The sequence below is a fragment of the Sus scrofa genome, chromosome 4 (assembly GCF_000003025.6).
Source record: "Sus scrofa isolate TJ Tabasco breed Duroc chromosome 4, Sscrofa11.1, whole genome shotgun sequence".
Taxonomy (NCBI): Eukaryota; Metazoa; Chordata; class Mammalia; order Artiodactyla; family Suidae; genus Sus; species Sus scrofa.
This window is the reverse complement of record NC_010446.5, coordinates 25,689,605-25,701,083: the sequence shown is the minus strand read 5'-3', so window position 1 is coordinate 25,701,083 and position 11,479 is coordinate 25,689,605. Positions and strand designations below refer to the sequence as shown.

Below are 11,479 nucleotides of genomic sequence, written 5' to 3'. Positions count from 1 at the left end.
CGGAGTAGCCCACATGAAGCAATGAAAGACTAAGTAAAGTAGATCAGGGGCAGAAATGATAGAAAGGAGGACTCAGAAGTCATGTCTCTTGCCATAGAGGAAATTAATGCATTTTGTGTGAAGTGAACAAGAAAAGAGAGTGATAGGACATATTTTTAAATATTTTTTTCTCCTGAGTTACTGAGATCAGAGAGATGGCAAGAAATAAAGATATAACATCTTCAGGAAAATCCATTATTGGTAAGAGGAAGAAAATCTGTTTAATTCTGGACATATATATATATATGTGAGTGTGTGTGTGTGTGTGTGTATATACATATATGTGCCTGAATATGGCTTCCAAAGATATCAGATCCTAATCCCTTAAGCCTGTAAATATAGCCTTATATAGAAAAGGGTCTTTCAGATGTGAATAAATTATAGATCTTGAGATAGGGAGATTTTCCTATTTATTATTAAAATGAGCCTTAAATCCAGTCATAAGCATTCTTATAAGAATGATATCAAAGGAGATTTGACAGGTGGAAGAGAAGATTGCAACGTGACCAGAGAAACAGAAATCAGAGTGATGTGGCCAAAAGCCAACAAATGCTGGCAGCTACCAGAAGTTGGAAAAGTCATGGAAAGGATTCTTCCCTAGAGCCTGGGCAGAGGGGAGAGTGGAGGGTGGTGTGAGTGGAGCCCTCTCAGTACCTCAATTTCAGTGCAGTAAAGCTGATTTGGGACTTCCAGCCTCCAGTACTGTGAGAGAATAAACTGCTGTTATTGTAAGCTATTGAGTTCTAAATGATTTGTTACAGAAGCCATAGAAAACTAATCCAATTTGCTACTAGGATTCTGGGCAACTTGTGAAATAGTTTTGTAAGCAAGGGACCCTTAGTGAGCTATGTTAGTGGTCCTGATCGGCCATTGGTTGGCCCTGCAGTGGGCTCTTCCCCCAAGCAAGTGACTGTTAGTGAGTGACTGCTGGTCCCTTCCTTTCCTCTTCGTCTGTACAAAAGGAGCCTGAATTCACACTTAGGGAAGATTAATATTATTTTTTTTTTGAGATGTCAGTCTTTCATCTTGTTGCTTGCTATCTTTCTGATTAAAGTTATTATCCCTTGCTCCAATAACTTGTCTCTGGATTTACTAGCTTGTCATGTGGAGAGTAAAGTGAACTTATCCTGGGTATGTCAGTTTAGCACATTAATCACAGAAAAGATGTATGAGACTCAAGTAAGTAGTTGAGGACCTATCAGACAAAAAGTCAAAGGAGAGACAAATAAAAAAACTTAAAAAAAAGTAGCTACTAATTTAGTGTTCAGAAGAACTTTATTTTTATTATAGTTGACTTATAGTATTGTGTCAAGTTCTGCTGTATAGCATAGTGACCCAGTCATATACATGAATGTATGTCATCCATTCTTTGTCCCATACTATCTTCCCTCATGTTAAACTAAAGAGACTAGACATAGTTCCCTGTGCTGTACAATAGGACCCCACTGCTTATTCACTCCAAATGTAATAGTTTGCATCTACCACCCCCAAACTCCCATCTATCCCACTGCCTCCCACCTCTTCCCTGGCAACCTCAAGTCTGCTCTCCCTGTCTGTGATCTGATACTGTTTTGTAGATAGGATCATTTGTGCCATATTTTTGATTCCACATATAAGTGCTATCACACAGTATTTATCTTTTTCTGACTTACTCTAAATTGGAGTTGCATGTAGTATGCAGGATAGCTTTATGAGGTAATGAATTTCCAATAACTAAAACCAGATATCATTCATAGAGACATTCAATTATCACTTCACATTGGATGGTTATATTAACTCATGATGACCATTCTACAAATTGACACAATTAAATAACCAACATTTTTTATGATTCATCACATAAAGATTGTTCTTTGCTTGATAACTCTGTTAACTACTGAATGGATTTCTCCCTCTGATATACCTTGATAAAATAAACATGCAAACAAATGAATACATTCCTCCCCATAATAAATTGGTCTATTTGTTGAGGTTATTTCCCCAAAATCCTTATCTTATTTAATTTCATATATGATTTATTAAATATTAAATATTCATATAATTCTTTATTCACACACATGGTTAGCCCAATGGAATAAAATAAAATAAACATTGCTTTAAACCTGGTACATTAGCCAGGTAACTTTTGGGTGAAGCTAGTGAAATTTCAAATACATCATATACTATGTGTGTGTTATAATTTTATATGATATAGTGAAATGTTTAAAATTAGCAAATATATGAGGTTAATTAGAAAAAAGAGCTTGGTAGTTATCTAGAGTATTTAAAATTAAAAGTTCAATATGCTTCACATTCAGTAAGTTTGATAAATTATTTGCTAAACTTAAATTTTGTTTTCTAAGGTATAATCAGTAAACAGAATGTTTCCTTAGTGAAAGATTTTATAGTGTCATTGAAACAAGTGTCCAGTTTTTTTTGTTTGTTTGTTTCGTTTGTTTTTTGTCTTTTGTCCTTTTAGGGCCGCACCCATGGCATATGGAGATTCCCAGGCTAGGGGTCTAATTGGAGCTGTTGCTGCCGGCCTTCACCAGAGCCACAACAATGCCAGATCCAAGCCGCATTTGTGACCTACCCTATAGCTCATGGCAAAGCCGGATCCTTAACCCACTGAGCAAGGGCAGGGATCGAACCTGCAACCTCACGGTTCCTAGTCAGATTCGTTTCTGCTGCGCCATGATGGGTACTCTAAGTGTCCAGTTTTGAAGTGTTTGGCTGGGGCAGTGACATACAGCATAATGTTTTTTGAAGATGTCATATTGGTCTATCATGCTATATTAACTTCTTAAAAATAGCTTAACACTCCACTGCTTCTGCAGGTATTCATTGGTTCATTCTAAAAATATTTACTGAGTACTGACTGCCGGGTACTATGCTAGCTGCCGGAACAGACTTGATTACGGCTCTTATGACCTTACAGATAATTAAGTAAAAACGGTAACATGTGATGGGTGTTATAAGGAAATTACAGGGGCCTATGAGAACATAGAACGAAGGGACTTTATGTTGTTTCAAGTTTATAGAAGGTCTTCCACAGGAACTGTTTGTGAGACAGAAACAATGAGTAAGAATAAGCCAAATAGAGAGGATGGAGAGTGTTGCCAGTAGAGGGAACAACATTCACAAAGGCCTAGAGGCAAGAGAGAGAGATCCACGTTTTTTCGTTTGTTTGTTTGTTTGTTTTTACGAAGAACTAAGAGTGAATAGAAGAGGCAAGAAATGAGGACAAAGCATGAAGGCCTAATCAGCTGTGGCAAAGAGTTAAGGATAGAGAGGACAACAGAGGTACTATAAAGCAGGAAAATGATAGCATTTGATGTTTATTTTTAGAAAGTTACTCTTTTTGCCATATAAGGAATAAATTAGAAGAGAATAAGAATACAGGACAGGGATGATGGCTCCCTAATCTTGAGTGGTAAATGTGGGGATGTAGAAAATAGACTTATTTGAGAGATTTGTAAAAGACATATCTGAAAGAGTTCATTGTGCATATGAAGACAGAAAAAAATCAGTATTTAAAGTTTTCTCATTGATTTACTGACCTGTTTTACACCTGACACCTGTTAAGTAATGTTTTCAATTTTCTACAAAGTTGTAAATATAAATCTCAAAGTTTATTATTTTCACTGAAAATTAAACGTCTATCTAATCTCAGTTTTAATGAAAGATGTCTGGACGACTTTTTCCATGACTGATATATACCTGAAGTTTCTAAAAGAAAACACTGCGATGCAATTGGAGAAATAGTCAAGCTATTTTTCATGAAATACAGACTACGTAATATTTTGTGAAGCATAATATCGTCCATGGAATAAGTGCTGACTTGGTAGTAAAATGCCATCAATTTATGCATAAACAATTTTCTGTCAAATCGATTAGATGGTCAAATTGCTCTCCAAAAAAAATGGTCACAATTGAAGTACTATGGCAGATACTGTTGACTACCTATAGAACAAAATTCCTCTTCCTTGCTAACAGAAGGGTTTTGTTCAGTTAACAATGAGCTATGTATATCAGAGAAAGCTAAGCCCATTGCCTGATCCTAGTACCTAACACCGATTTGTTTAAGCCAAAGCATGGTAAATATTTTGCTATTGCCCAGTGCATGGCTTAGGTATAGATATTGATTGCAATTTTGATCAACAGGATGGAAGAGAAAGTCTACTTGAAAGTTTCTTGAAAAGTTCTCTTAACCATTATAAAAGTTCATAAGATAGAGACATTCCATATTGTCTCTTGGCCATTGCTGTGGAACACCATTAAGCCTAGAGCTTTTGCAGCCATCTCAAGACCATGAGAAAGAAGTCTAAGAACTAAGCCAACATGCTAAGAATGGCAGAGCTGAGAGATGAAAAAAACTTGGGTCAGGAATGATAAAATTGAACCTCTGAAATAAACAATTCTTAAACTATCTTATTCAAAGATTGGGTATTATGTGGAAAACATTTTTCTTATTGTTTATGCCATCTTGAACTAGCTTTCTGTTACTTGCTGGTAAAAAAATTAATAGTATCTTTTAACTTTAGCAGTGTCAGTCAAAAGCACTGGCTAAACTTCTAGAAATTATGTGCATCCTGTCATCCCCGAAAGATTAACTTCAAACATACAATGAAAAAAAGAAAAAATTTAAATTCCTTACTTGAATGCCAGCTCCCTCTGGCACTGTGATCTTCCATACACAATTCAGATTGTTGTCATAAGGCTCAGGGTATCCAGGAGACAAAATAGTCCCCTTGCGCTTAGTTAAAATTCCACCACAGGGCACTGAAAGTAAAGGAATCCAAGAGAGGGAGTTAGTTCTAATGCAAAGGATTAAAATAAGAGAAAAGGTCAGAGATAACATCTGAGACAGAAATTAGATTTGCAAACACAACAAAATCATACTATGTTTTAAAACTTTTAAGGACAATAAAAACTGTCTTCCTATACCACAAAAACTTTCAAAAATAATTTGACAATATTAACAGATAATCTTACAATGGCATATCTAAAGTCATACTATAATTAACTCAATAGAAGCATATCATTTGTATTAAATCATGAAAAAGTGCACTGACACAGGTTAAAAACTATTCATATCTACATGTAGAATTTTTTGAAGAACTATTTTATATTTGTTACTTTTCTCTTTATGTATCTTTTGAAGAGTAATAAAATCCTTTGCAGAGTAATAATGATGATGATAATGATTATGTCACAATCATAACATTTATATAGAGCCTCTATACCAGCACTCTTCTAAACACCTTGCATATTTTAACTAATTAAGGCTTCCCAACAATCCAATGAGATATGAATAAGTATTATCCCCCTTTTTATAGCTAAGAATATGGAGACACTACCAGATTGAATAACTTGCCCAAGATCATACAGCTAATCAGAGATGAAGATGGGAATTGAATATTGGTAGTTTGGCTCCAGATTCATGTTCTTCTGTGGAAGGAAGATACTCAGTATGGTGCCATTCTGGTTACTGCCAGTACAACTACTACAAGAAAGAATAAGTATGTAGTATATGCTGAAGACAGTAAAGACTTCTATCACTTGAAAAGGGTACCAATCTTAAAGCAAAATTCTCATACCACTGGTAGTATTGGCTTGATTCTGGGAATGACTTAATTTACAATTGCAAATATTGTGTGGTGTTGGACATGTTTCCTGAACTCTCCAAAACTTAGATGTTTTGTCTGTGACGTGGTAATGCAATTGTTTCCAAAAGGCTTTTATGGAAAAAAAAATTGTTAAGATAACATACAGAAGGAAGCTAGCACTCAAGATAGCACTCTGCTTGGAAACATTAAAAAATCAACACATTGAACTTCCTTTTGCTACAACTATCATTATTTTAGGTTCCAGTGGGACTGTGATCCTTGGATATTTGTCCTAATCTACCTATAATGGTAAGATATCAAGATATATTTATGTAATAATTTTAAAAGGTAATCATACAGCTTTATATCACTTCTAAAACTGAATGCAAAAACCTAGGGTAAGACTCTTAAATAATAGTGATAAGGTATGATAATTTTTTAAACAAACTTTTAAAATAATAGTGTGATAGATATTTTAAAGAAAGTTATTGTCATGTCTTTTCTTATTACAAATCTATGTTATTGGATTATATACAAAATCAGGTTAAATTGCCCAGAAAGAATTTAGCTCCCTTAAAAAGAAAACACAGTTTTGAATGATTTGAGAGTAGCATGTCAGAAGTAGAGGAAGAATTGTAAGATAAAGATTCACCCTCAAAATAGGGGAAAAAAAGTGATTTATGAAGTGCTGATCCTAAGTTGAAAGAACTGTCTAGAGGATCTGTCCATTGGTGTGAGTGGGGTATTAAAGTCTCCTACTATGATAGTATTTCCATCAATTTCTCCCTTTATGTCTGTTAATATTTGTTGTATGTTATCTGGGTGCTCCTGTATTTGGGGCATATATGTTGATGATAGTAACATCCTCTCCTTGGATGGATCCCTTAATCATTAAATAGTGAACTTCTTTGTCTTTATGTCTTTTGTTTTAAAGTCTATTTTGTCTGATATAAGTATTGAAACTCCTGCTTTCCTGTCTATTGGCATGAAATATTTTTTCCCACCCCTTCACTTTCAATCTATATGTATCCTTTGTCCTAAGGTGAGTTTCTTGTAGGCAGCATATTGCAGGTTTTTGCCTTTTTATCCACTCAGCCACTCTGTGTCTTTTGATTGGAGCATTCAGTCCATTGACATTTAAGGTGATAATTGATAGATGATTATTTATTGCCATTTTAAACCTCGTGTTCCAGTTGATTCTATGGTTCTCCATTCTTCCTTTCTTTTTTGGTTGGATGGTCTCCGGTTATTTTCTGCTTGTTTTTTTTTTTTTTTTTTTTTTTTCTTTTCTTTTTTTCATATTTTGTGAATGCAATGTTTGGTTTTGGCTTGTGGTTGCCCTGTTTTTTAAGTATGCTAACCCCTTCCTATAATTATGTGTTTTAGCTTGATGATCCTGTAGGTTCAAGCACTTCATTACTATACTAAAATTAAGAAGAGAAACAAACAAAAAAAAAGGGTCTATTTATTTCCTTACTTCCCTTGCCCACATTTTATGATTTTGATGATTTTTTTTTAATTTTATTTTGTTTGAAACATGTTCATGATTAAATCTGTACGCTGGCTTATTTGAGTGACTGCTCTCTGATTGTGGTTTCCTCAATCCTGGTTCTTCCTCTTTTTTTTTTTTTTTTCTCCTCCCTTTCTTTTTGGTTTGGAGAAGCCCTTTCAGTATTTCTTTTAGCCTGGGTTTTGTATTGCTGTATTCTTTTAGCTTTTGTTTGTTGGAAAAAAAAATTATTTTCCCTTCTATTTTAAATATATTTAAAGTGCTAGGTTGCATATTTTTTCCTTCTAGCTCTTTAAATATCTCTTGCTATTCCCTCCTGGCCTGTAGAGTTTCTGTAGAGAAATCAGCTGATAACCTTATGGGGATTCCCTTATAGGTAACATTCTGCTTTTCTCTTGCTGTCTTTAGGATCCTCTCTTTATCATTAAGTTTTGCCATTTTTATTATAATGTGTCTTGGTGTGGGTCTATTTAGGTTCAACTTGTTTGGGGCCCTCTGTGCTTCCCGTATCTTGAACTCAGTATCCTTTAGATTTGGGAAGTTTCCAGCAATAATTTGTTCAAATATATTTTCATTCCCTTATCTTTTTCTACTCCTTCTGGAATTCCTATTATGCATAGATTGGCCCACTTTATATTATCCCATTGGTCTCTTATATTGCTTTCATGCTTTTTCATTTGGTTTTCTGTCTGCTGACCTGATTGGGTGATTTCCATTATTCTATCTTCCACATCACTAATTCGTTCTTCTGCATTATTCATTCTGGTTTTTACTGCCCTTAGTTCAGTTTGCATCTCTGCAAATGAATTTTCTAGTTTTTCTTAGCTCCTCCTTATATTTTCTAGTTCCTTTCTGAGGGTGTCTGCATTATTGTTCATATCTTCTCTTAATTTCTTCAGTCTTTTCACTATTTCTCTTTTGAACTCCAGGTCTGTCAGACTGCAGAGATCTGTTTCATTGTTGACTGCTTTAGGTAAGTTCTCCTGTTGGTTTAACTGGGGGTGGTTTCTCAGCTTCTTCATCTTGCTTGTTGTTTTCTTTTTCCTGATGGAGTTGTACTTTCTGTGTCTGGGCAGTGTTTGCCTAGGCTCTGCTGTGGAATGTTTCCTGAGGGCTGGCATTGTTGGTCAGTCTTCTTTGAGGCAGCGTGGCTTTTCCAGAGGGTGGATGGGGCTGACAGGGTCTCTCTGAAGCAAAGGAGGACTTTCTGAGGGCAGACAGGACTGAGAGGTTTGCATTACAATGGAAGCAGATTTCACTCGACCGGGCAGAGCTTGCTCTGGTGTTTTTGGGCTGTGGGCTCTTGTAGGGGGCTGGTGGTGCTGGGCAGCTGTTCCACGTGAGTGCAGCACCCCCCAAGGGCTGTAGAAGCTAGCTGGGCTGCTGAGAACCCAAGAGGCTCTTCTCCAGGTCAGTCATAATGGGAAGGACTGAATGAGAATGGAGGCAGATTTTTCACGGCCTGGCCGAGCTTGTTCTAGCTTTTCTGGGCTGCAGGCCTTTTCCCAGGGGCTGGTGGTGTTGGGTGCTGCTCTGTGGGCATGTAGCCCCTCCAGAGGGCAAGCAGGCCAGGGCAGGGAAAGCCCCTGTGGTGGTAGGCTTCTGGCAAGTGTTGAGGCCAGCCCTCCAGGATGGCGGGCAGCCCTGGGTCCGATGCATGCGCAAGGGCTAGGGGGAGGGGAGATGCACTGGGAAGCACAGCTTTCTGATAGCTGGCAGGTAAGTGAGCTCACTGTGGTGTGGGGAGTATTCTATGGTGGCCCACCCCTTCTCCTTTCCCCTCCCCAACACTGGTGCCTTGTCTCTCCTGCAGATCCAGCTCTTCTCCCAGGTTCCCTCTGATGTGGCTTTCCACCCCCTGGCCCTTAGCGTATTGCTCCCTGCACCCACAATGCTCAGCTTCCTAGTCTCCCAGGCAGTCTCTGCCCCGACAACTGGACAGACTGGTTCCTGGTGCCCCAAGCAGTCTCAGCACCACCCACCCAGCCAGTTCCTGGGGACTCAGCTCTGGAGCTGAGGTCTTGGTGCCCAGCCCCCACCCAAGCATCGCAGTTTTTGGTGAATGTGCCAGTAAGTAGTTCAGATGATCTGTTTAGTTCTCACTCTGCTCTTTGGAACTCAGACTTACTGCTGAACTCTTCTCTGCATCTGGAGATCCCTCCAATATGGTTGATCTTTCCATCGAATAGGTGACTTTCCAGGGTGTGGGATCCCTTTCTCCTCCACACTTCCCTTTCGGGAACACCCATCCAGCTCAGATTCCCCTTCTCTCACTCTCCTCTTTCCTCTTGTTTTACCCAGTTATGTCACTAGATTCTTGCCATTACTGGAGTTTAGGTTCTTCTGCCAGTGATTGATTGCTGTTCTGTATGAGTCGTTTAACCTGTAGATGTGTTTTTTTGTTTGTGTTTGTGGGAGAGGGCGAGCGTGTCCCCCTACTCTTCCGCCATCTTGCCTCCTCTGTATTCAATTCTTAATTTGTGTTACACTCAATCTACAAGTAATTATCTCCCATTGGTGATCACTCCATCCACTAGAGCCTTCCTTTGCTTGACTCATCAGGATATAACACTCTCCTGTTTTTCTTCTATACCACTGGCTGTGCACTTTCTCTCTCTAAATATCTATATCTATATCTATCTATATCTATATCTATATCTATATCTATATAGATATACACATATAATTTTTAGCTCATCCTTCTCCTTCTGATCTTTTCAATTTAAATGTTGAACACTCTGTGACCTAGGCCATCTTCTCATCTCTTTCTAACCACTACCCCTCATTAACAGCATCCGTTTCCATGTCATGTACATACTGTGACTACTAAATTTTATCTCTAGCCATGACTTCTACCCAGAGTCCTACAATAATATGTCTAATAAGTATCTCAAAATTAACACACCCAAAACAATACTTCTGAAATTCTCCCCAATCTATACTATTTTCCATTTCAGTTAGTGGCACCACTTAATTCTTAGGCCAAAAACCTAGAACTCATCTTTTTTTTCTCATTATTCAAATTCATATTTACACTTATATTCAAACTATCAAAAAACTTTGTCAGCTCTTTCTTAAAAATATATCCCAAAGTATACCAATTCTCATCACTGAGTATGACTTTCCTATCTAAATCACCACTACCTTTGCCCTCCACTTCTGCAATTGGCTTCTATTCAGTCTTAGTGCTTCTAATCCAATCCTAATCCACTCCTTGCCCCTTACACTATTCACAGTGATGTTCCAGAAACTGAGATCACATCACTCCCTGGATCAATGAATTCCCACACTACTTAGAGAAAATTTTGACTCTCCCCAGCCTTTAAAGTTCCATATGACATGGCCTCTGCTCTGCCTCTCCAAACTCTTACCACTCTTGCTATCATTCACTCTTTTCCAGACACCTGGGATTCTTTTTGTGGCTTGAACATGACTAGATCTCTCTTACCCTCATAGTCTATATATTTGCTTACCTCCTGGACTTTTATATACCTCCTCCCCCTTTCATCTCACTTGCATATATAATAGTAGCATGCCCAGATGTCTTCCTCTAACTTTCAGGCCCTGCTTTACTTTTTTCCATAGTACTTACTCCTAGCTAAACAAAATGTGAACTCCTTAAGGACAGGGATCTTATTTTCTTATTCACAGCTATGTCACCAGTGCCTAGAACAGTGCCTGACACTTGGTAAGCATTAAATAAATGCTTGTTAAGTAAATTACTGAGTGATTGGCTGTATATCTCTGTTTATCTTGTGATTACAAGTTACTTTTCTTTACCATTCCTGCATTATTCCTTCCTCCCAATATTTTCCTAAACAAATCATATTTGATTCCACTTCAATTTTTTATTTTTACCAACAAAATATATTATAAAAATATTCCCAGACACACATTACCACATACATGATATTTTACAAAGTTTCCTTTCCCATGAATATTACTTACCCTAGCACTTTTCTATTTTAAAATGGATGCATTATAAATTTCCCTTATAATCTGTATCATACAGTATAATATATAGATGAAGAGAACGTACGTTAGAATCAAGCAGCTTGTATTCAAATCTTAATTCTTCTTTTGTCTCTAAATCATAGGGGTTTTACTACCTATCTATAAAAGAGAAATAATATTCTTATTTACGTCCTGCTGTCAGTGTCAATATTAAATGAGAAAAATGCCTAATGACACTTCATACAAATACTAGTAAACGCTATTCTGGCATTCCCATTGTGGCTCAGCAGGTTAAGAACCAGACTAGTATGCATGCATGAGGATGTGGGTTCGATCCCTGGCCTTGCTCAGTGGGTTAAAGATCTGACGTTGCTGCAAGCTGCAGTAT

General features: G+C 37.4%; 1 protein-coding gene across 6 annotated transcripts in view; it reads right to left on the bottom strand.

Annotated features, from left to right (window-relative positions):
- The window catches only part of CSMD3 (CUB and Sushi multiple domains 3), a 1,223,593-nt gene that overhangs the window by 170,373 nt on the left and 1,041,741 nt on the right, over positions 1-11,479 (bottom strand). For all 6 annotated transcript variants that reach the window (XM_021090582.1, XM_021090583.1, XM_021090584.1 and 3 more), the window contains one exon: positions 4,676-4,800. In XM_021090582.1, the coding sequence (XP_020946241.1) occupies positions 4,676-4,800 (125 nt within the window). The remainder of the gene's footprint in view (positions 1-4,675; positions 4,801-11,479) is intronic.